Genomic DNA, 26,627 nt, shown 5'->3' with positions numbered 1-26,627 from the left:
ACCCTGGAATTCACATATAGATTTTGGAGAGTGGTGCTTTGTGCCTCCCAAGGACTTTTTTGCTTACTTGAGAATTAATTCAGAAAATATTATATTAGTAGTTGCCTGGGAAGACACTGGACTTCATCTAAAAATGGTGCTGCAGAACATTGTGTCTGATCACTTATAATTAGTGGGATAGATTGCATGGAGAATACATTGTGTGAACATTTCTTTTATTGATTTATTTCTAAATGGATTTTAATCTTGTTTTTATTTGGTTCATAGGCATTGCAATTTCTGATGAACTAGACAAGGTAAGAACTGTTGTATACCCAGTAAACTAATTCCCATTCATATCTATCTACATTCAAGCAGTGGACATTGGTAGGCGTAAAAATCTGAACATTTTTGGGCATTTACTAGAATTCTGGTGCATACAGCCTGCCTTGTTTTGAAACAAAGTTTAAGATAAGGTATACCTTGTTCTTAATACCTATTTAAGTTATAATAGTATGCATAAAATCATTCTAGAATACACAGCCGATGTGAGAAGCTACTTGTACACACCGTATCTGCTTAGACACATTTTGAAATATCATCTGACTGGGATTTTTTTTGCAAAATCTTTTATCAAAATTGAGTATTTTTGTGTGAAGACAATCATTTTATTGATAGTGGTATTCCATTGCTGTTTTTTTAATGTATAAATAGATGTATTAAATAAATTATACTGTCCTCAACCAGGCTCAGGGCCTTTTCGGCCCTGGCCCCACCTGGTAGAACTCTCTGCCAGAGAAAATCCATGTCCTGCAGGGTTTATTACGCTTCCGCAGGGCCTGTAGGGCAGAGATGTTCCACTAGACCTTTGGAGAGCCAGTTTGGTGTAGTGGTTAAGTGTGCGGACTCTTATCTGGGAGAACCGGGTTTGATTCTCCACTCCTCCACTTGCACCTGCTAGCATGGCCTTGGGTCAGCCATAGCTTTCGTAGAAGCTGTCCTTGAAAGGGCAGCTGCTGTGAAATCCCTCTCCAGCCCCACCCACCTCACAGGGTGTCTATTATAAGGGAGGAAGGTAAAGGAGATTGTGAGCCGCTCTGAGACTCTTCGGAGTGGAGGGTGGGATGTAAATCCAATATCTTCATCTTTTTCTTCTTCTTGGTTGAAGACAGTATCGGGACAATAAATAATCTTGTCATCTCAGGTTCCCCCAGCCCCCTTAGCTACCTCAGAAGTCAGGGAGTGGTGATGCTTCACTTTCGCCATCTGGTTTATTTTAAGTTGAAAACTGTATTTTAACTGTATTTTAATTGTTATTTGATATGACTGATTTAGACTAATTACTGTTTTGAGTATTTTATCCTGTTGTGGGTCACCCTAAGCCCTGCGTAAAAGTCTAAAGAATAAATAAAATGCCACACACGATCTTACCTTTTGCTTTTCTTCTATGATTATCTGAAGCTAGTGGATCATGGTGATGTAGTGTAAGGTTAAAAATCTAAACATAAAACTGGAAATAAGATCAAATGTAATAAATAGTGTTTTATCCCACACTTGTATGATTAAGTTTGAAGGTACAGGAGTTTTGTTACAATCTTTTGTGACTTCTCCTCACTGAGAAGAATGTTGAAAATGCTTTCCTAACAGTTTCTGTGAAAATCTGAGTGACAGGATTCCATTAAAGATACCAGGATTTGTAAATAATATATATGAGGAAATACATTATTTTCTGCCCTTGGATGGCATGTTTTGCAACCAAAACACACAGAGCATGTTGTGGGATCATTCCCCCCACCCCTTTTAAAAAGCTAGTGAGCCGCCTCCAGTTCAGATTAGGACTGTGATTGTGAGGGGGGGGGGGGAGTTTTATGTCTTTGACTAGGGTTGCCAAGTCCAATTCAAGAAATATCTGGGGACTTTGGGGGTGGAGCCAGGAGACTTTGGGGGTGGAGCCAGGAGACATTAGGGGTGGAGCCAAGATCAAGGCTGTGACAAAGATAATTGAACTCCAAAGGGAGTTCTGGCCATCACATTTAAAGGGACAGCACACCTTTTCAATTCCTTCCTTCCATAGGAAATAATGAAGGATAGGGGCACCTTCTTTTGGGGCTCATAGAATTGGACCCCCTGGTCCAATCTTTTTGAAACTTGGGGGGTATTTTGGGGATAGGCACTAGATGCTATATTGAAAATTTGGTGACTCTACCCCAAAAACAGCCCCCCCCAGAGCCCCAGATATCTGCAGATCAATTCTCCATAATTTTCTGTGGGAATAAATCTCCATAGGAAATAACAGAGTTCCCAGCAGACATTTCCCTCCCCTCCCCTCCGCTTTCTGACGACCCTGAAACGGGAGGAGGGCCTCCAAATCAGTGGATCCCCTGCCCCCACCTGGGGATTGGCAATCCTAGCACAGACACCAGCACAGCCCTACTGACCTGCCTCCTCTCGCCATGCATCTCTGACTGGTGCAAACAAACTGACCCAATTTTGAATTGCTTTGCCAGATCAGCCCTTCTCTTCTTCCTCCCAAAGGGAAGCGGCACTGAGAAGTGTGTCTGCAAGGCAGGGGGGAAGAGGGAGCATTTCCTTCCTTCCTTCTTAGGGAAAACCTCCACCCAACAGTTCTTTGGAAAGGGAAACGTGTGCTGGGACTGAATTCTAGGGAGACTGTTGAAATTCCTTTCCCAAAGCCTCGGACTGATGCAGCTCATGTGGGCAATTCCTTGAACGTTCTCCCCTCCTGTCTTTCATCTTTAGTTCACAAAATGTAGGGGGGGGGGAAGGGAGAGAAAACGGAGCTGACAGAAAGAGAGAGAAAGAGGGCAGGTGGAGAATCTCACCCAATGCGGTTTTGCAGAAAGGCCCGGGAATTATCTTGCGTGCATCCGCACTCGCACACACACAGACACCGGCTCCACCAAATGAAACCACTGACAGCCCTGAGCCCAGGTCCCTTTTGCCCTCAAATCTGCTGTTGCAAGACTGGGAGGGATTCATCTGCCGCTGCCCGCTCTTACTGCCGTGAGTCCTGGCCTGCCCTTCCCCCTCACCTTAGAGGACTGGAGGGAAGCAACAGGCCCCGCCGCCGCTGCCCGCTCTTACTGCCTGACTCCTGGCCTGCCCCCTCCCCTTCTCTGATTGACCTCAGAGGGGAGGGGACAGGGGAGGGGAGCGGAGCAGGCTGACGCCGCCGCTGTGCGCCGCTGCCGCCTCTTCTAGCCAGGCCTTCAACTTGCTGCTGCTCTCAAGACGGGCTCAGCAGCCTCTGACCGACCCGGACTCGCGGCCTTTGCGCCGTTCGCCCCCTTCCCTCCCCCGCTTTTGTTTTTTGGGACAGCGGGAGAAGGGGGTGCTAACCCGGGGCCCCCCCGCCAGGGCGGGAGGGTTGGGACCCCTATCTTTGACTCAAAATGACCCATAGGGTTTCTGTTTTCACCATCTCAGTAAACATAGTATCCAACGGAGCAGAATGCAGCCCTGCAGGACAATATCTTTTGAAAAAAGAAGAAAATGATAAAGTGAATGGGAATAGATAGATTAATTAATACTGTTGTTGATCTCTTTGTTCATTTGTTAAAAACCAGGATTGTTAGAAGAAATGAGTGGTATCAAAGATGAACGATTCCTTAAGCCTCTCCCCAGGAAATAGACAATTTGATTCTTCAGTTCCCATAACTTTCACAACTCTGCATCAGTTAAACTTGATTTTAAAATGCTGTGTGGTTATTGATACCTACCAAATCAAATTCTCCTTAAGAGTAATTGAGAAATATCCCCATTGTCTTTTCTGGTCACTGAACTGAAACATCTGTATATAAACATATACAGTTGACATGGTTAATCAGTTAAAACATATATAGTTGACACAGCTAATGTGTCTGTTTTAGATAATCCCATATTTCTATACATAAGAATGTAAGAAGAATCCTGTTGGATCAGATCAATAGTCCATCTAATCCATAAGAACATAAAAGAAGCCATGTTGGATCAGGCCAATGGCCCATGCAGTCCAACACTCTGTGTCACACAGTGGCCAAAAACAAAACAAAAAAACCCCCAGTGCCATCAGGAGGTTCATAAGTGGGGCTAGAAGCCGTCCCACTTTGCCCCCCTCCAAGCACCAAGAATACAGAGCATCACTGTCCCAGACAGATAGTTCCAACAATACACTGTGGCTAATAGCCACTGATGGACCTCTGCTCCATATGTTTATCCAATCCCCTCTTGAAGCTGGCTATGCATGTAGCTGCCACTACCTCCTGTGGCAGTGATTTCCATGTGTTAATCACCCTTTGAGTGAAGAAGTACTTCCTTTTATCCATTCTAACCTGAATGCTCAGCAGTCCAGCATCTTGTCTCACACAGTGGCCAACCTGTAGTTCTGAGTTATCTCTTTTCTCAATCGAAACGCCCCAGACTCTTCAGTCTTTTCTCATAGGAAAGGTGCTCCAGCTCCCTAATCATCATGGTTGCCCTCTTCTGTACTTTTTTTCCAGCTCTGCAGTATCCTTTTTGAGATATGGCGACCAGAACTGTACACAGTATTCCAAATGAAAGTGCACCATAGTTCTATACAGGGGCGTTACAATAATAATAATAATAATAATAATAAGCGGCCTATAGTGGTCAGTCCCTTTCCTAATAATCCCTAACATGGAGTGTGCCTTTTCCACCACTGTAGCACACTTTGTTGACACTGTCATTGAGCTATCCACTATGATTCCAATATCTTTTTCATTCTCAGCCTCAGCAAGTTCAGATTCCATTAGCTTGTACTTTAAGTTGGGATTTTTTGTCCCATTGTGCATCACATTGCACTTACCAGCACTGAACCTAATTTGCCACATTGTCACCCACTCACCCAGTTTGTGGAGGCTGTCTTGGAGCTCTTCACAAGTTTTCACCATTCTGAATAATTTTGTGTCATCTCCAAACTTGGCTACTACACTAATTTGCCCTAGTTCCAGGTCACTGATGAATAGTACTGGCCCCAATACCGATCCTTGTGGGACACCCCTGCTATGTTTCCTCCATTGTAAGAACTGTCCCTTGATTCCTACTCTTGGCTTCCTGTCATTTAACCAAGTTTTTTTAATGCATAAGAGAACCTGTCCTCTTATCCCATGACTGCTGAGTTTACTCAGGCAACTTTGGTAAGGTACCTTGTCAAAAGCCTTTTGAAAGTCCATGAATATAATGTCTGCCAGGTCACTGTTGTCTACCTGCTTTTCCCTCAGCAGGCTTTGTCCCTCTATGTGCCTAACAATTTTGTCTTTGTTTACAGTTTACAAAAAGAGTGAGGGTCCTTTTCTTTTCTTAGGATGTAGCTGCATTTAATGCTCCTCTTCTACGACCCCGTGTTGTTGGAGAATGGGTTGGCCGTGAAGAGAATGATGTAGATCCATTGGCTGCTGAAATGTTGCAACCTCCAATACCAAGAAGCAAAATGGAGCAATGGGATAGTGAAGATAGTAGCAGTCCTGGTGGAAGGTAAAGTTTGCTGCTGTCTGAAAAACTTGAACCCAGAGAGTTTTTGATTGGTTCAATCACAACAAACTGATTCTAGCTGATTCTAGCTGTGATTCAATCACAACAAACTGATTCTAGCTGATTTGGCTGTTTATCTGGCTCTCTTTGTACTCCAACCCTAAGTAACTTTCATTGGCATAGATCTTGTTCAAGAATATGGAAGGCAAGCTCAGAGCCTCCTAATCCTATTTTCCAGGTTTTGCCACCTGTGCATTTCTGAAAACAGACAGAGTAATGGCAATATTGCTTTGCACCTGTACAGTGAGGGGATGTTGCCCTAAGTTTCTGTAGCATCTTGTTTGTTAGTTTGTCATTTTTTCCCTAATAATGAGCACTAAAATTTTATAGTATAGTTGCTTTTTGAAATGATTACAAAATTTTGCAAAATGTATTTGGTTGACTCTTCTTGAACAGGGCTTTCTGTTGAGCTGGCTTTCTTCTTGAACAGGGCTTTCTGCTGATTTCACTTTACCATGTTAGCTCATGTGCCACATTCCTTCAGGATTGGTTGGTGGCCACAATGTAGGGAGGGGAACACTATATTGCAGGAAGAAGGGAAAACAAGAAAGTTATTTTTTGTTCATAGAGTTCCAGTCAAAGTCTAGATCCATTTTAAGTATAGCCAGAGTTCCGTGTAAATCACATTGCAGGCTAAAATTAGCCCAATATAAGACTACTGCACTCCGAGCTCTCTGTTCACGAGCTGAGTTTGATCCCAGTGGAAGCTGGGTTCAGGTAGCCAGCTCAAGGTTAACTCATCTTTCTATCCTTCCAAGGTCGGTAAAATGAGTACTCAGCTTGCTTGGGGGAAAGTGTAGATGACTGGGGAAGGCAATGGCAAACCACCCCATAAAAAGTATGCAGTGAAAACATCGTGATGCAATGTCAGCCCAGAGTCGGAAACGACTGGTGCTTGCACAGGGGACTACCTTTACCTTTACTTTAATTCATGGGGTTTTTTGAGCAGGAATGCAGTTCCGACTGGCTTGGTGTAAAGGGTGTGTGGCCTAATATGCAAATAAGTTCCTGCTAGGCCTCTACAAAAAAAAAACTCTGTGTGAAACAATGGTGACATCAGGGGTTATGGCCTAATAGGCAAATGAATTCCTGCTGGACTTTTTCTACAAAAAAAGCCCTGCCTTAATGTATTTTGCATTTAATTCTCTGGATACAAATACCATATTCCATATATAGTCAAGCTGATTTTAAGCTCCACTCAAATGTCTTCATGTAGTAAGTGGTCGCTATCACCTCAGAATAATGTATATGTTTTCAGAGTAAATTTAATGAATTAAATTTGTGTGACTTGAACATCTTTCTGATTAGGCTGTTATTTACTATACTCTAATTTTTAGCCTTGATAACTCTGCTACTGGGAACTAATCTTCCATAATCTTTCATACAGAAGCTAGTATGTAAATATTGGCAGATAATTTTAAATGATGAATGTGAGGCAGTGTGGAAAAAATGTTTTATTGTAATTTCTATATTACTTCAAAAATTGAAAGGCAGCTTGATAGTTTGACAAGATTAGAAATTAAAGGATTGATGAAACCATAATGAAATATAAATGTTGATATATCTTATATGAACTCTTCTGAACCATTTACAACACTTGCTGTTTTCCTGAGTGTTCTTTACCTAATGGATGTAGCAGGGCATTTTTTTTCTGGAAAAAGAGGTGCTGGAACTTCCAAGAGGGAAATGAAAGAACAATACATGGGTGCCACTCATGAACTTTTAAACATTTTTGTTTCCACAAAGAGGTTCCAGAACTCTGTTCCACCACGTTCCCCAGGGGGAAAAGCCCTGAACATATTTCTATGAAGTAGTTTAAGCTGAAACTTGGTCTATGCCAACATTAGAGTTATCACAAATACGGAGATTAGTCTTTGAGGAAGGATGTTTAAGCTTCTGACCACCAGAAACTTTAGGGTTAGATAAATAAAACTCTAGGGTTAAATAAATATTTAAGATTAAATAAATAAAGCAACAGATAAAAATATAAAGCAGGTCCAAGGAAGACTGGATGATGTAAGAATGAAACGGAAGAAGTTAACATATCTATTAATAGTGATTTTTAAAAATCTCTGTTTGGCTGCTAAACAAGTGGAGTTTGTATTCTCAGATTTGGTTTTAAAGGTAGTTGTGTGGACGAGAAGCTGGCAAAAGACTTGACTTACAACTTATCCCTGACTAATTTTATTACTTTTATTTATCTATCACTAAAGTTTTTGGTGGCCAGAAGCTTAAACAACCTTCCTCAAGCCTAATCTCCATATTTGTGATAACTCTAATGTTGGCATAAACCAAGTTTGTTGGAATTTATTATTCATTACAAATAACTCTCTTCTAAATATTATTGTTTATCTACCTTATTTAAAACATTTATTTAAATGTTTCTTTGTTGCCTTTCCGTACTAGTGCTCTCAAACCTGTATCTGTGAGTTTATCTAGGAAATATTGCTAATGGAATTTTAAAATATTGTACGTGAGATAAGTATGTATTGGTACCAATTCCTAAAAACTGATGAAAAAATGTAGAGGTATTTAAAACCAGATTATATGGGGAGGGATGGTGGCTCAGTGGTAGAGCATCTGCTTGGTAAGCAGAAGGTCCCAGGTTCAATCCCTGGCATCTCCAAAAAAGGGTCCATGTAAATAGGTGTGAAAAACCTCAGTTTGAGACCCTGGAGAGCCGCTGCCAGTCTGAGAAGACAATACTGACTTTGATGGACCCAGGGGGGTCTGATTCAGTATAAGGCAGCTTCATATGTTCATATATGTTCAGATTAATTCTCTGTTTTAATATTTGGAGGGGGGGAGGATTTTTACAGATCTCACACACACACACACATATATATATATTGTCTATTGCTTGAAGCTTTATGAATCTCCAGTAATATAATAATATATTCAGTCTTACATCAACCATGTACATAAAGACATATCAATGATACTGATGACTTGGAGGATCATCACATGGAATTACTTTAAATCTAAAACATGCATTTCTATAAGCAAGTTAAGAACATATCTACCCCATTAAACATTTCCACAAGCAAGTTAAGAACATACCTACCCCATTAAACAAGGATTTGGCTTCCATCTATACATATGCCAGTGATCAGATCTGAAATTGCCAAATTTAGACAGTTTAAATTTGCAGATCCTAAACTAGGGTTGGAAAACATATGTATAATGAGAACTGTCCACTTATCACCTGGCTGCTTGCACAGTTCCAATTTAATGGCGGATATATATGTGGAAGTTTGCTATCACATGGACATTATTCTACAACTGAGGCGAAGTATTTTAATAATATGTAATTTATACGTTCTGCTAGGATATGTAAAAATGTTCTATATGTGGTTATAGAGAAGTATCCTTTCTCCTCTAGTTTAAAGATGGAACCAAAGACCAAAGGATTGAAACATCACCAGCAGCAACATAAGAAACTATTGGCTGCTATGCTTTCCCAGGATTCATTTGATTCTGTACAGAGCACAGCACCATCAGTAACAGAGGAAGATATTGACAATGAAGATGATGCAATGGAACTCCTGGGTAATTAAAAAAGTTTAATTTTTTTCTCATATTGACCAGTAGTAGAAATTTGAGCCTTTTCCCATTTCTACCTAGTTCTACTGTGCGACACCTTGATGGAATTCATGTATGTTTTGTACTTTTTATGCAGTGTAATAAACTGAAAATTGATATTTTCCATCTAGAAATTGCAATTACAGTGGCAGATAAGCTTATCTAAAGCAGATTGCTGTGGTAGATAAATATGCTCACCAATAATTTCCTAGTAGTCTGAAATTGCTGGGGAGGATTGGATGTATTCTAGGATATACTTTATTTTATTTTATTCCATTTGTATCCCACCCTCCTCGCTAAGGAGGGCCTTAACTTGTAGTTAAGACACAAAGTGAATCAAGTATACATCCTAGAATAATGCCAAATGCTGTTTTTTTGTTTGTATGTGAGTAGTAGATAGGGGGCCCCTATCATCATCAAAGTGACAGCTGCCCCACCCACACATGCGCGCGCGCACACAAAAAACGAACGCCGTATGTTTCCTTAAGGGGGAGTGACGCAACAGTCCCCAATGGGAAGCTAGGGATCCGCCCCTCCCCAAGGAATGCTGGATGTTTCCTAAGGGGGAAAGGAGGGTGAGCCACAGGTGTAGTAGGCTTCATATTGTTAGGGGAAAGCGTGTTTTGCAACGCAGATGTTATTTAGAGAATTGTGGAGATGCAATGGTTCTAAGCGGACATAGTTTGGAGAGGAGACATACCCAACGGATAAAATGATGGTTTTAAAACTGAACACGGCTAACCTTATATGTGTAACACATCCCTTTAACATCAGGTTGCGTGTTGATACAACTCATGCTCTTTAACTTGTTCATTAATGATCCGGAGTCGGGAGTAAGCAGCAAAGTGGCCAAGTTTGCAGATGACACTAAATTGTTCAGGGTGGTGAGAACCAGAGAGGATTGTGAGTCACTCCAAAGGGGTCTGTTGAGACAGGGTGAGTGGGCGACAACGTGGCAGATGAGGTTCAATGTGGCCAAGTGCAAAATAATGCACATCGGGGCCAAGAATCCCGGCTACAAATACAAGTTGATGGGGGTGTGAACCGGCAGAGACTGACCAAGAGAGAGATCTTGGGGTCGTGGCAGATAAGTCACTGAAAAAATGTCAAGACAGTGTGCGATTGCAATAAAAAAGGCCAACGCCACGCTGGGAATTCTTAGGAAGGGAATTGAAAACAAAGCAGCCGGTATCATAATTCCCCCTGTATAAATCGATGGTGCGGGCTCATTTGGAATACTGTGTACAGTTCTGGTCACCGCACCTCAAAAAGGGTATCATAGCATTGGAAAAAAGTGTAGAAAAGGGCAACTAGAACGATTAAAGGTTTGGAACACTTTTCCTATGAAGAAGGGTTAAAACGCTTGGGGCTCTTTAGCTCGGAGAAACGTCGACTGCGGGGTGACACGATAGAAGTTTACAAGATTATGCATGCGATGGAGAAAGCAGAGAAAGAGGTACTTTTCTCCCTTTCTCACAATATAAGAACTTGTGGGCATTCAATGAAATTGCTGATCAGTCAGGATAAAAAAAATAAAAGGAAGTACTTCTTCACCCAAAGGGTGATTAACATGTAGAATTCACTGCCACAGGAGGTGGTGGAGGCTACAAGCATAGCCAGCTTCAAGGATGGGGGGGGGGTTAGATGAAAATATGGAGCAGAGGCTATTAGCCACAGTGTGTGTGTGTGTGTGTATATATATGTGTGTATATATATATATTGGCCACTGTGTGAAACAGAGTGTTGGCCTGATCCAACACGGCTTCTCTCATGTTCTTATTATGATCTGGAACTTGTGTTTCACAACTTGGTGCATGCTTAAAGTCACTGTTACTTACTTGATCCCTGTTTAAGATTGGCAATGTGTGGAGATTAACATGTGGAATTCACCGCCACAGGAAGTGGTAGAGGCTACAAGCATAGCCAGCTTCAAGAAGGGGGAGGGGTTAGATGAAAATATGGAGCAGAGGCTATTAGCCACAATGTGTGTGTGTGTGTGTATATATGTCATATATGTATGTATATATATGTCATATATATATATAGGTCACTGTGTAAACAGAGTGTTGGCCTGATCCAACATGGCTTCTCTCATGTTCTTATTATGATCTGCAACTTGTGTTTCACAACTTGGTGCACACTTAAAGTCACTGTTACTTACTTGATCCCTTTATAAGATTGGCAATGTGTGGTGATTAACATGTGGAATTCACCGCCACAGGAGGTGGTGGCAGCTACAAGCATAGCCTGCTTTAAGATGGGATTGGATAAAAATATGGAGCAGAGGTCCAACAGTGGCTATTAGCCACAGTTAATATATACGTTTGTGTGTGTACGTACACACACATATATTGGGCACTGTGTGACACAGTGTTGGATTGGATGGGCTTCTCTTATGCTCTTTTGTTCTCAGTGTGTTTTACGGGGGAAACTTGCAAAGACATTCATGACTAGTTCTGCAACCCATTCTAATAACACTGCCCCGTTAATTATTAATTGCAAACACCTACAGTTTCTTATTAGCATTAAAACCTTTTTTTCTAGCAGCTTCAGCAACCTGTTCTCAGATGATCATGAAAACTGTCTCTCGTCCTTTGCAAGCACAGGGAGGTTACCAGTCTCCAGGCTGGAGAATCTAGCTCTGGCTGTCAAAACAAGAGTTCTCACAGAACCATGTCTGGGAAACTGGTCGTTTCCAAGGTATCATTTCCCACCTTCTAATTTAATCGATCTTATGTATTGCTAATTGTGAGACAAAAGTATTTAACCCCACAAACTGTCCTAAAAGGTCAACTGCTCAAGCCGTGTTGGATCAGGCCTATGGCCCATCTAATCCAACACTCTGTGTCACACAGTACCCAATATATGTGTGTGTATGTACACACACACACACACATATATAAACTGTGGCTAATAGCCACTGTTGGACCTCTGCTCCATATTTTTATCCAATCCCATCTTAAAGCAGGCTATGCTTGTAGCTGCCACCACCTCCTGTGGCGGTGAATTCCACATGTTAATCACCAAACATTGCCAATCTTAAAAAGGGATCAAGTAAGTAACAGTGACTTTAAGTGTGCACCAAGTTGTGAAACACAAGTTGCACATCATAATAAGAACATGAGAGAAGCCGTGTTGGATCAGGCCAACACTCTGTATCACACAGTGGCCAAAAAACCAAAACAAAACACATGTTCTATCAGAAGGTTCACAAGTAGTGCTAGAAGCCCTTCCACTTTGCCCCTCCCAAGCACCAAGAATACAGAGCATCACTGCCCCAGACTGTTCCAATAAAATGCTGTGGCTAATAGCCGCTGATGGACCACTGTTCCATATTTTTATCCAAACCCCTCTTGAAGCTGGCTATGCTTGTAGCCTCCACTACCTCCTGCTCCATATTTTTATCCAATCCCTTCTTGAAGCTGGCTATGCTTGTAGCCTCCACCACCTCCTGTGGCGGTGAATTCCACATGTTAATCACCACACATTGCCAATCTTAAACAGGGATCAAGTAAGTAACAGTGACTTTAAGCATGCACCAAGTTGTGAAACACAAGTTCCAGATCATAATAAGAACGTGAGAGAAGCCGTGTTGGATCAGGCCAACACTCTGTATCACACGGTGGCCAATATATATATATATATATATATATATATATATATATATATATATATATATATATATATATATATATATATATATATATATATATATATATATATATATATATATATATATATATATACACACACACACACACACACACACATTGTGGCTAATAGCCTCTGCTCCATATTTTCATCTAACCCCCCCCCCCTCCTCCTTGAAGCTGGCTATGCTTGTAGCCTCCACCACCACCTGTGGCGGTGAATTCTACATGTTAATCACCCTTTGGGTGAAGAAGTACTTCCTTTTATTTGTTTTAACCTGACTAATCAGCAATTTCATTGAATGCCCACGAGTTCTTGTATTGTGAGAAAGGGAGAAAAGTACCTCTTTCTCTGCTTTCTCCATCCCATGCATAATCTTGTAAATTTCTGTCGTGTCATCCCGCAGTCGACGTTTCTCCAAGCTAAAGAGCCCCAAGCGTTTTAACCCTTCTTCATAGGAAAAGTGTTCCAAACCTTTAATCGTTCTAGTTGCCCTTTTCTACACTTTTTTCCAATGCTATGATACCCTTTTTGAGGTGCGGTGACCAGAACTGTACACAGTATTCCATATGAACCCGCACCATCGATTTATCTCTCTCTCTCGGCTTGACTTCGCGAACGAAGATTTAAGAAGGGTGCAGTAGTCCACGTCTGCTGCAGGCTTGCTGGTGGCTGAGAAGACCAATGCGGGACAGGCAGATCCGGCCACAGTGGCTGCAGGGAAAAGTCTGATTTGGGGTTGGTGCTGTAGCAGTGCGATTCTTCCTCAATTTCCTTTTGTCCTCAAGACCAGCTATGCGTGCTTTCTCAAAGGAAGAGACAGCCTGGTGGATGGTGTGCCTCCATGCTTTGCGATCTGAGGCTAGGTCAGACCACTGGTGATGGTTGATGCGACAGGTGCCAAGGGATTTTTTCAAGGAGTCCTTGTACCTCTTCTTTGGTGCCCCTCTATTTCGATGGCCGGTGGAAAGTTCGCCATACAGAGCAATCTTGGGAAGGCGGTGGTTTTCCATCCTAGAAATATGCCCTGCCCAGCGCAGCTGCGTCTTCAACAGCAGTGCTTCGATGCTTGTAACCTCCGCCCTCTTGAGGACTTCAGTGTTGGTCACAAAGTCACTCCAGTGGATGTTGAGGATGGTGCGAAGGCAGCGCTGATGAAAGCGCTCAAGGAGTCGCAAGTGATGACGGTATAAAACCCACGATTTGGAGCCGTAGATGAGGGTTGTCATCACAACCGCTTTGTAAACATTGATCTTTGTGCCTTTTTTCAGATGCTTGTTGCTCCACACTCTTTTGTGCAGTCGGCCAAATGCACGATTTGCCTTTGCCAGCCTGTTGTCAATCTCCTTGTCGATCTTGGCATCTGAGGAGATGATGCACCCTAGGTAACTGAACTGCTGGACTGTCTTCAGAACTGATTCACTCACAGTGATGCAGGTAGGGTGATAATCTTCCTGGGGTGCAGGCTGGTGGAGAACTTCTGTCTTCTTCAGACTAACTTCTAGGCTGAATAGCTTGACAGCCTCTGCAAAGCAGGACGTCATATGCTGCAGAGCTGATACCGAGTGGGAGACGAGTGCAGCATCATCAGCAAATAGTAGCTCTCGGATGAGTTTTTCCATTGTCTTGGAGTGAGCCTTTAGTCGTCTCAGGTTGAACAGGCTGCCATCGGTGCGATAGCGGATGTAGACACCATCGTCATCATCTAGATCTACTGCGGCTCTTTGAAGCATCATGCTAAAGAAGATCGTAAAGAGAGTTGGCGCGAGAACGCAGCCTTGCTTTACACCTGTGCCTATTGGGAAGGGCTCCGAGAGGTCGTTGCAGTGTCTGACTTGGCCTCGCTGGTCTTCATGTAGCTGGATGATCATGCTGAGGAACCTTGGGGGACATCCTAAACGTTCCAAGATTTGCCACAGGCCTTTCCTGCTAACGGTATCGAAAGCTTTGGTAAGGTCGACAAAAGTCACATATAGACCCTTGTTCTGTTCCCTGCATTTCTCTTGGAGCTGCCTGAGAACAAATACCATGTCGGTGGTGCTCCTGTTAGCTCTGAAGCCGCACTGGCTCTCTGGGAGCCAGTATTGTATTGTGAGAAAGGGAGTAAAGTACCTCTTTCTCTGCTTTCTCCATCCCATACAGGGGGGCATTATGATACCGGCTGCTTTGTTTTCAATTCCCTTCCTAAGAATTCCCAGCGTGGCGTTGGCCTTTTTTATTGCAATCGCACACTGTCTTGACATTTTTTCAGTGACTTATCTGCCACGACCCCAAGATCTCTCTCTTGGTCAGTCTCTACCGGTTCACACCCCCATCAACTTGTATTTGTAGCCGGGATTCTTGGGCCCGATGTGCATTATTTTGCACTTGGCCGCATTGAACCTAATCTGCCACGTTGCCGCCCACTCACTCCGTCTCAGCAGATTCCTTTGGAGTGCCTCGCAATCCTCTCTGGTTCTCACCACCCTGAACAATTTAGTGTCATCTGCAAACTTGGCCACTTTGCTCCTTACTCCCGACTCCGGATCATTAATGAACAAGCTAAAGAGCATGAGTTGTATCAACACGCAACCTGATGCAACCTGATGTTAAAGGGACGTGTTACACATATAAGGTTAGCCGTGTTCAGTTTTAAAGACATCATTTTATGTGTTGGGTATGTCTCCTCTCCAAATCATGTCCGCTTAGAACCATTGCATCTCCTCAATTCTCTAAATAACGCCTGTGTTGCAAAACTCGCTTTCCCCAAACAATATGAAGCCTGCTACACCTGTGGCTCACCCTCCTTTCCACCTTAGGAAACATCCAGCATTCCTTGGGGGGGCGGATCCCTAGCCTCCTATCGGGGACTGTTGCGTCACTCCCCCATAAGGAAACATGCGGCGTTCGTTTTTTGTGTCGGTGCGCACGCAAGTGTGGGCAGGGCAGCTGTCACTTTGATGATGATAGGGGCTCCTATCTACTACTTATGTGTATAAAATAGATGATAAAACACACACACACATATGTATGTAAGTCTATTCTAGTATCTTCAGGCCAATTCACAGATTAGGCCTCGACAAGCTTCTTTTCAGATGCAAAAAGACATAATGTTGATGGTGATTTTTATGGTGGGATATGTAATGACCATGTTTAAAAAAAAAAAAATTCTTGGGGTCTTTTTGCCATACTCTTACTACAGGCTGAACATAAAAAAAAAACTATAGTAAATTACCCTTGCAATTGATTTCCCTCCCTCTTTCACAATAAAATATTACCCAAGAATCCTAGGAACATACCCATTTTTCTGGTGTCACAGAAATGTTGGCCTTTTTATAACATCTATAATATTTATATAGTCTGCTCAAATTATTTGTCTCCACTCTGCCAGCTGCTTACCTAACTACTGACTATAGCAAAAAATATGCAGAAATATGGCACATCTATTTCTAAAAGTAATATAGCATAGACTTGTGTGCATTTTCCTCAAAAAATGTTATTGTGATTAGAATTTTCGGGTAGTATAATTTTTAATGACTACTTCAGTTCTTCATCGTGTGGTAAAAAGTGCTGTCAGGTTAGCGCCAAGTTATGGTGACCCCTTAAGGTTTTCATTCAGGGGCGGTTTGCCATTGCCTGTTTCTTCCTAGTGATCCTGGGCTTCCTTGGTGGTCTCCCTTTCAAGTAGCTAGCCTAAGCCATGTGGGTCAAGGCACTTCATTAAACAGCAATTTATTCTTTTTTTTTAATGTGATAGTTTAAGTATGTTCAGAATATGTATTCAAGATTACTTATGCCATAATTTTAATTACATTACAATGAGTTTTAATTTCTGTGTTTATGGCACATAGTGATATTAGATTTAATGCAAGACATCTGTTAATGCTTTTTTAAAAAGTAGCTAAACTACACAGCTTTCTGGTATATTGTGAAATGTAGAAATTCTTAGCAGAAATTATAAATTGAAAATTATATTTCCCCCATTATATGTCTTTATTATCATAATCAAAAGTGTATTGCTAATTAATTTAAAACTATGTAAGTTGTAGCTGGTTTCAATGTTGCCAACTTTTGATTGGATACTCAGTTCCCCACATGAGGAACTGGCTGTCTTCCCCAGCTTTAAATGCGCAAGCAAGCAAAGTCCAATGCTAATATTATATTCATTCACCTGACTAGGATGAAGAAACTTCATGCTTTTCTCTAGTCATTTGCATTGGTCAAGAGTTTATGAGAGTGCACAAAAAGTTTTTTTCTTAGCTCCAAAGAAGTAGTTATACGTCATTTAGTCACTATCAGGAGTAGGCCGAGGAAAATAAATTGAAATGTCATACTACTACTCTTTATCCTTATTCTGTTACTAGTCCAAATGTCATTTATGAAGTCATTTGAATTCAGTAGGATTACTTTTAATATTGGGGTCACAATTTAAAGTATATTGGAAATGCAAAAATGGCTGTCATTTCAATTCTAAGCATTTATGCCTGTTTGTAGTGCTGGCATAAGGGGATTAAGGAACAATGTGCTGAGTTCTTTATGAGTAGTGAGCTTTTCCAGCCCTCCCCTTCCAGTAAAGCACATCACATCCAGGGGACCATTTGGAGTGGGATTCATTGTAACAAAAGAAGACTAAAATTAGAGAGGAAAAATGGTAATAATTCGTACATGGAGGTCTTGGATTCTGGCCATTTTGTGTTTTAAGCTGATGCAACAGTATACTCCAACTGTATTCTGTTAGCAAGTGCAGGGGCCATGGCTCTTACTAGAATATCTGCTTTGCATGCAGAAGGTTCCAGGTTCAGCTCTCAGTAACTTTAGTTGAAAGAACCAGGTAGTAATGGTAAGTTATGTAAAACACCAATTCCTGAGAGCAGGGCTTTTTTTGAGCAGGAACGTGCAGGAGCGCAGTTCTGGTTGGCTTGGCATCATGGGTGTGGCCTACATGGGGATCCAGGGGTCCACCTTGCAGTGATTGGCCTCTTTTCTCCAAGATCGGGGACAAAGGGTGGTGATAGGGGAAGAATTATCCCAAAGGCACCCACTTATATGTGGTGTGCCACAGGGCATGGTTCTCTCCCCGATGTTATTTAACATCTACATGCACTCCCTTGCCCAGATTGTCAGAAGGTATGGGCTGGGATGTCACCAATATGCAGACGACAGCCAGCTCTATCTATTGATAGGTGGTCACCCCGACTGTACCCTGGAAAATCTAGACCTGGCCCTTTACGCCATAGCAGCTTGGCTCAGGCTAAGTCAGTTGAAGCTGAAGCTGACAAAGACGGAGGTTCTCCATGTGAGCTGGGGTGGCCCAGGAAGGGAGATCCCTTTGCCGGCTTTTGACGGGGTGCCACTGATATTGGCCCCTAAGGTCAAGAGCTTGGGAGTGCTCCTGGAGTCCTCTTTGACAATGGAGGCCCAGGTAGTAGTCACTACCAAATCCGCCTTCTTCCATCTTCGGCGGGTACGGCAGTTGGCCCCTTTTCTGGAACGTGATAATTTAGCTGTGGTGAGCCATGCCACGGTCACCTCAAGAATAAATCACTGTAATGCTCTCTACATGGGGCTACACTTGAAGCTGACTCAGAGACTACAGCTAGTGCAGAACATTGCAGCGCAGCTGTTAATGAGGCTCCCTAGATGGGAGCACGTTCGTCCAGTGCTGAAAGAACTGCACTGGCTGCCTATTGTGTTTTGAGTCCGTTTCAAGGTGTTGGTTTTGACCTTTAAAGCCCTTTATGGTCGGGGGCTGCTTATCTACAGGATCGCCTTTCTCCGCATGTTCCCCAGAGAGCACTGCGTTCAGGGACACAAAACCTATTGTCTATCCTCGGACCAAAGGAAGACAAGCTCTGTTCCACACAGGGTAGGACCTTCTTGGTGGCAACTCCAGAAATGTGGAATACCCTCCTGGAGGCCATAAGGGCCCTGTGGGACCTTTCTCAATTCCGCAGGTGTTACACCTCAAACAACTTTTTATTGGGGAATATTAATATTTCTTAGCTCAAAATGGTAGGCCTACGAGAGGTGAGGTGTATGGGATCTGTGTCTTTGTCTACGGAGATAGACCACTGAAAATCCTTTGGTTAATGATGGATTTTATTATAGCATAGGTTTCAAATAGTTACATCTCAATCAAACAATTTCAAGCATACAAGAGGAATTACAAAAGAGGTTAGCTGATTAAGCATGGGTGGGGAAAGGTGATACAATACCTAGATCTTGCAGGGTAGACTCAGTCAGAGAAAATGCAAGGCCTCTGGAGGGAGATTTCTCTTGAGAGGAAGGGGGGGGTTTGGGGTAGGAAGGGGGTGGAGGAAGGAGAGGGTGAAGGGATTCCCTTTTTCCTTCCTTTTTCTTCTTCTGCAACCAGCTTTCCTGAACCCGCTCCTCGCTGCGCTGCCCCAAACCTGACAGGTTGGGTTGTCTGTTTTCTAGGGTAAATTACGTCACATCACTCAATTAACCTACCCGATGAGAGGGCAGAGTGTCACACCAATGGAAAATCGGGGTGTCATATGTGTAATATCCAATCAGAGACCATTTGTATCATAGATCCATACCCCAACATAGGCATTTTAATTACACTGGCCAAATGACTTTATGGCCTTGTTTTTCCCAAAACTGGTTCCTTTGAAGCTCCCCAAAACTGATAGATTTCTCTCTTAGTGTCAAACATGGATGGGCATCCATCAAGTGGTCAGGGAACTGGCTGACTTTGATGGCCTTAGCAATTGATTAAAGAAAAATAGAAACTTTGTTAAAAGTCAGAATTGTGAGATCAGTTTACAGGTTATACCACACATTCACAACAAAAGGAGTGCTTGGCCTCTAATCTCGTGTTTCTGCCATCTTGTCCTGAGGATTACCAGATACAAGCCATTTATTTGTGTTGGAGGTTTCTTGGGTCATTATTATTTCCTTATGCTTTGATAACAGGACTTTTAAAGGTGAAGGAATTTTTATGGCACTGCCCACCAGTCTCTCTGAGCCCGAAACTTTTTCACTCCCAGGAGCAGAAAGATGGACGCTTCTCAACCTTTCAGCTGGCATCATGTTGTTCTGGCCTGTGAACCAGAATCACATTACAGACCTGCTTTGGGTCAAGAAGGAACTGGATTTGTCTCCCTTATGTGCAAGAAAGACCATTCCAATTCAAATAGGCATTGCTGTATCCAATTAATATTCTAGGGTTAGATTGCAATATCACATTCCAGGGGTGCATGGCTTGGGAATAAGTACAGGGGTGTCTTCCTGGGTATCACAGGGCCTGCAAAACCGAATTGTTCTGGCAGGCCTTCAACACCTAACTGGGAAGAACTGCCACCTCACATTGCTGAGAAGTTACCAACACCATATGATCACTAACAGCAAGAAGAAAGATCCCACCATACCAAAAATTGTATAGCACCACAAAATGTTTTAAACTGTATCTTACTGGTTTTTTAAAATTGTATTTTTAAAATTGTATTATACTATTGATTGTTAGTCACCCTGAGTCCTCTTGCGAGAGGGTGGGATAGAAATGGAATATAATAAATAATAAACAATATGCAAATGAGTTCCTGCTGGGTTTTTTTACAAAGAATTCCTGTGTGAGACATTGGTGATGTTAGGGGCTGTGGCCTAATATGCAAATGAGTTCCTGCTGGGTCTTTTCTACAAAAAAAGCCATGTCTGAGAGTATGCTTTCTGCTAAAAAGACAATACTGACTTTGATAGACTAATAATCTGACTCAATATAAGGCAGCGTCATGTGATCATGTGCCTAGAAAAGGATGATATTCCACTGTTTAATTGAATTATTTATTTACTAGAAGTAAGGCCCATTGTGGAGAAAAATATAACAGGCTCTAGAAAGAGGTGGCAGGCAAGTACTCCCCCCTTGCTGTCTTCCCACTCACCCAAGTGAAGTCATTCACCCCTTCCCCCACCTCAAGGGGAACTGATCTCTGCTATCTGGAGAGCACTTGTAATTCTGAATGATCTCCAGGTGAGGGATGGAGATCATTCAGAAATAAACACTGGATAACACACAGTATCAGGTTAAGCAAGCACAGAAATATACCATGTCTCTTTAAATTGTCTGCCATGCTTTTTAATCTATTTTGTGCTGGCAGAATGCTTTATAAAGTATACTTGTTCAATGTACTACCATACAATTTAGCATTAATCAGACTCTTATACACAGTTATACGTGTAAACATGTTGACTGATACAATTATTTTTTGCAGAAAAAAGAAAAGAAAAGATGCAGTCCTTGATAGAACTGATTGGAGGTGGACTTGCAAAAGTTGATTCCTCTTCAATGAAGGATAGAAGGCAGAATGACTACATGCATCCTAGGCTAATAAAATACATATTTCAATCTTCTGGTTGCTTTTTTTTGCATGGACCATTGCTCTTCAACATTCAATATGGCTCAAAGATGCACAGATTTCTTCCCTTGGCACTATGGTTCTCAACTTGGAAGTACAGATGAGAATCTGCCAAGAGAAGAAAGCTGCATCTTTGAGTGATTCATCAAAGTCAGTATTGTCTACTCAGAGTGGCAGTGGCTCCCCAGAGTCACAGGCAGGGGTCTTTCACATCACCTACAACCTGTACCTTTTAGCTGGAGATGGCGGGGGTTGAACCTGGGACCCTCTGCATGCCAAGCAGATGCTCAACCACTGAGCTTCAGCCCCTACTACAGTGCCTTTTACCAGTTTTGTCTAGTTAGCCAGTTCATCTAGACAGGGCTTTTTTTGAGTCGGAATGCACCGGAACGCTGTTCCGACTGGCCCAGACAGAGTTCCGGCTGACTAAGCCAGCATTTCGGCTCAGTTCCCGGCTGGCTGGCAGGGCTCCAAGGTGCAGCCGTGCCTGCGTGGGGGCCTCCCGATGTCACACATGCCGGCAGGAGTCCGGGGGCCCAGCCGCGCCTGCACGGGGGACTCCTGACGTCGTGCACACCGGCAGGACTCCGGGGGCTCAGCCGCGCCTGCGCAGGGGCCTCCCAACGTCATGCGAGTCAGCGGGACTGCAGGGCCCAGCCACGCCTGCGCAGGGGCCCAGCCACACCTGCATAGGGTCCTCTTGATGTTGTGCGCGTCAGCAGGACTCCGGAACTCCAGCCGCGCCTGAGCAGGGGCCTCCCGACGTCGCGCGTGCTAGAGGGACTCTGGGGGCCCAGCCACGCTTGCACGGGGCCCCCCAACATCGTGTGTGCTGGCAGGGCTCAGGGGGCTTCTGGAGAGTGAGCAGTTTTTCAGATGAGTTGCTCCCATCCCCTTCCTTCCTTCCTTCCTTCCTTCCTTCCTTCCTTCCTTCCTTCCTTCCTTCCTTCCTTCCTTCCTTCCTTCCTTCCTTCCTTCCTTCCTTCCTTCCTTCCTTCCTTCCTTCCTTCCTTCCTTCCTTCCTTCCTTCCTTCCTTCCTCACCAGAGGTGGCCAAACTTCTTGAATGGCAAGAGCCACATAGAATAAATGTCAGATATTTGAGAGCTGTAAGACATGAACTTCAGATGTTTGAGAGCTGCAAGACAGGAAGGCAAATAGGTAAAGAGGAGGGAGAGATGGAAAAAGGCAACTTTAAATGCATTCTCCAAGTCACCAGCTGCCTTGGCTTGGAGAAGTGATTTAAAGAGACAAATGCCTTCTGCAAGCTGACTGACGGAGCAGTGGAGGCTTCCAGTGCTACCCAATATGTGTGAAAGAGCCACAGTTTGGCCACCCTTGCTCTAGGACCATTTTTTCTGAGCTGAGACAAAAATGTGTGAACTGGAGGCTAAAAATCTGTGAGCTAGATCATGCCAAGTCAGTTTAGAGAGAACACTGTTCCCAAGTGCTGTTAATTCACCAGCTCATCTACTCATGCATGCTGTATGCTTGACCTTCCATGAGAACTATGCCACTTGTTTTTCTTCTTTTTCCTACCTGCCCTTGAACACACCTTGGGCTTGACACCTCGGCTCAACTCATAGCAATCTGCCAAGTGAAGAGCATGAACCAGGCAAATGCAGTTTGTTTCATTTTGTGGTTTGTGGCACGGTTTGTGAACTGTGAGCCATCATGTCATGCAGTTTGTGATGTAGTCGAACAGCCCCCTGGTGTGTTAAAGATGCCAGACATGCAGGGGATCTCTGGCTGACTCTCCTATACCTGCCTCCAAGTTTAGTGAGGAATGAACTTAGGAGAAGACACCCCCAGGAAAGTGTTTTTTGGGGAAATGACAGGCACAGGTTCAGAAGAGTATAAAACAAACCCTGTGCAAGCTAGAGGCATCACTCACAGGGGACCTCCCTATGATCCTCCTCTACTTGCCCTCCAAGATATGTATAGGTCAAGGGTGGCCAAACCTGCTAAACAGAAGAGCCACATAAATAAATGTCAAATGTTAGAGAGCCACAAGACATGAATATCAGATGTTTGAGAGAGGGAAGGATGGAAAATGGAGGAGGGAGGGAGAGGTGGAAAAAAGCAACTTTAACTTGACATGCATTCTCCAAACTGCCAGCTGGCTTGGCTTGGAGAAGTGATTTAAAGAGAGAAATGCCTTCTCTAAGCCAGCCACTGGGGTGATACTTCAAGAGCCACACAATGTGTGTGAAAGAGCCACATGTGGCACCCCTGCACTACACCATGCTGGCTCTTGTGATCAAGTAGTGTGTTGGAATACCAGCAGTTGGGAGGCAGGGGCAGGCTTTATTCAGCCATCTCCCTCAATGTCCTCCATGCCCCAGTAGGGGTCAGTCACCAGAGGTCACCATGACGTCCTGATGCATACACACACACATGTACACATGTAAAAAATGCAGCCCCCACCCCACATTCTGAAAGAGTCCTCCGTAACAAACCTATCCAAAAACTATAGTAATCTTTCAAGACCTGCTTGAGATGTCCTCTGCCTTCTGAGATTAGGTAGGTGGCAACCTGGGAGAGGGCCTTCTCAGTTATAGCACCAAAACTCTGCAACTGTCTTCCCAGAGAGACTCTTCTGTACCCTTCGGTTGCCATCTTCCACCAGTGGGTGTGTTGTTCTTGGTGTTCCCTCAGTGATCCTTCCTTCCTGACTAATATTTTAATTGTTGTTCTCATGTTTGTATATTTTAATTATTTGTATTGTTTAATTATTTGTTTTGGTGGTTTTTTTTTATAACGGCTGCTTTTAATTTGTTAGCTGCCTCAGTTGCCCTTGTGAAGCCAGAAAGACGGAGTATAAAAATTATCAACACATAAACAAATGTCTTTAGCAAGAAATTATAATCTTGTAACTCAGGTATCTGTTCCATATGTTTCTCTGATATCAAAGGCTAAAGTTTATAATCCTGTGCACATTTATGTAACAGTGGGTCCCACCGAACTCCAAAAATACGTATGGGATTGTGCTGCATGTTAATTACTGATTTATTTTAGTGCAGAGTACACAGAAATGGATCTCATTAGAAAAGTAATTATATACTGAAGAGCAAATGACTCCAGGGAATATACAATTGTGAATTTTTAATGGCGGCAGATATGCAAGAGTACACATAAATCAGCACATTCAATATTTAAATTATATGTTGAAATTAACACTATTATAAATGAATGTTTTTAGCCTTTTCTAAGCAAACCAGGATTAAAGGCAGTTACATTCTGCTTTTTTATATTTAATTGAAATTAATTGCCAGGTTAAAGTGTACAAGATCTGAATCTTCCCATGTTCCAATAAGGGGAAACAAACAAACCTCCAAACAAAAAGAAATGCAGCAAGTGATGCTTTTACTATGAGGGGGAAAGTTTCATCATATCCATTTTTCTATTGTTGTAGGACAACAGTTTTTCTTTGACAATAAAAAAAATCAGTCTGGCAGCATGTATAATTCCTTTTTTTAATGACTTATTCCATGCCTGTACTCCTGCTGTGAGATAATAAGAGGCTGAAGAATTCCCAATGCAGGCATTTTTTTCTTTAAAAAGAAAAGTATTTATACACAATACGTATCTTCTACTAGACCAGACAGTGCAGCTTATAAGTAAATACTAAATCTAGTTAAAATAAAGATTAAAAAATCACAGCTATTCAATTGTAAATGATTTGTAGCAGAAATAAAACATTTAATCTCCATATGAAACTATTAAAACAACAATAGAACAGATAAAGGGAAGAAGACAAATGAGTTTGACACCCCTGGTCTAGCCTGTATATTTACCAGAGCATACCTCCACTGTACCCACAACACCTATAGTTGACAGACCAGTTAAAACTAGAAAAGGCAATTCTTCCTGGCAAGCTTATTCTAGAATTAAACACATGCTTTGGGCCTGTCCGGTTATTCCATTTTTTAGGATGGAAGTGGTTACTCATATCAGTTTTGTATTAAACTATTCATTGGTTGTTATGTACTTTTAAACTATTTGCCTCTCTCCGGAAGACTAATTCATGGTCAGCAAAAATGGATTCTCCATGCCCTTGTGTGGTTGATGTGAGGAGCCATCAAGTCACAACTGATTTGTGGCAATCCCAGAAAAGGTTTTTCAAGGCAAGTGAGAAGCAGAGGTGGTTTGCCATTGCCACCCTCTGCAGTCTTGCTTGGAGGTCTCCCATCCAAATACTAGCAAGGGTTGACGCTGCTTAGCTTCCAAGATCAGGCTGTGCCATGCCACCTTCCCTCACTGTGTGCCTTTACTGTTGCTGAAAAACTTCAGTTACAAGATTGAAAAGCTAAATGCCTGCCTCAAGTAATCCAAGGGAATGAGAACCTTATAACTTTAGCAACATATGAATGTATGGCATATATATAGGCAACAACTGTGCACGGATATATTTTTAGATAGCCGAAAACCTTTTATTAGGTTTACCATATACTTGCTACCATTATTATATTTTGTTATGTTTTTATTTTTTTCTGTTCAGAGTTTGATTTATAATAAAAATTATTATTTTTAAGAAGGGACTGGATCTTCTGAAATATAGTACCCCATCCCTGTTAACTGACCCAGAAAAATACCATGATCAGAGGTATTAAAAGAAGGACAGTGGTCTGAAAACACCAACAGAAGACATGCTTAATCCATTCCTTTTTCACAGCAGATGGCAGACTGCCATTAACCTGCATATTTTCTTCTGTCTTGCTCCATGTTCATCTACAGTCAAGCCCTCTTTATTCTGTCATATTTTCACTGCCATGCTGGATAAGTCTCATCTGTTCATTATAAGTATTTGAAATGCCTCTTCAAAACCTATTTATCTGCCAAAACAAAACATTCATAATCCCATCACAACCTTACCTTTTCTGAGCCTTTTGTTTCTATCTAATTGCCATTTCCAATTACTTTTTGCATTACTTTTGTCAAAGTCTGTTTTAAGAGCAGTCCACTATGTTATGACTGCCCCAAGGAACCTGTTTTAAATAATCTTGTACCACATTTATTAAATGCCAGTAAGAGTTATGTACTGTAGTACAGACTGTAGAGCCTAGTGATCACACATACTTGCCTACATAGCTTATAGGCACTGAAGAGTAAGTTTACACCATGCATGTAGTGAGAATGAACATTCCCTCAGTGTCCCTCAGTTTAATGTGCTGCAGTTGTTTCTTGAATTCCACCATGAATTGTTAAGACCTGGCAGCTATAAATCACATCAGACAATCTGCTGCCACTTTGAAAAATCTTGTTTAAGTGGTAGGTTTATTGAAATGACTGGGTTTTTTGCCAGTGTAGCACTTTGAGGATCAGCATTTTAATTAGGCAGATACTATTAAAGACATACAAGCTGGTTTTCAGTTACCTTAATGGAAGTTTTGGCTGTACTTAGAACTGATATGTTTATATTTCCAAATTCTTGTTTCAAAACACGTATAAAGGTAACAATCTGCAAAGGAGAGGCAACCAGTTTGTCAAAATACTTCTGTGATGTGTT

At 42.4% G+C, this 26,627-nt stretch overlaps 1 protein-coding gene across 1 annotated transcript in view; it reads left to right on the top strand.

The window, feature by feature from the left end:
• Positions 1-26,627, top strand: part of C7H8orf34 (chromosome 7 C8orf34 homolog) — a 184,149-nt gene that overhangs the window by 64,183 nt on the left and 93,339 nt on the right. Inside the window, exons 5-7 of the mRNA XM_060243666.1 lie at positions 268-296; positions 5,303-5,472; positions 8,912-9,078. Coding sequence (XP_060099649.1) covers positions 268-296; positions 5,303-5,472; positions 8,912-9,078 — 366 coding nt within the window. The remainder of the gene's footprint in view (positions 1-267; positions 297-5,302; positions 5,473-8,911; positions 9,079-26,627) is intronic.

Source organism: Heteronotia binoei, chromosome 7 (assembly GCF_032191835.1).
Source record: "Heteronotia binoei isolate CCM8104 ecotype False Entrance Well chromosome 7, APGP_CSIRO_Hbin_v1, whole genome shotgun sequence".
Classification (NCBI taxonomy): domain Eukaryota; kingdom Metazoa; phylum Chordata; class Lepidosauria; order Squamata; family Gekkonidae; genus Heteronotia; species Heteronotia binoei.
The sequence above is the reverse complement of the archived record's forward strand: the minus strand, read 5'-3'. Positions and strand labels throughout refer to the sequence as shown.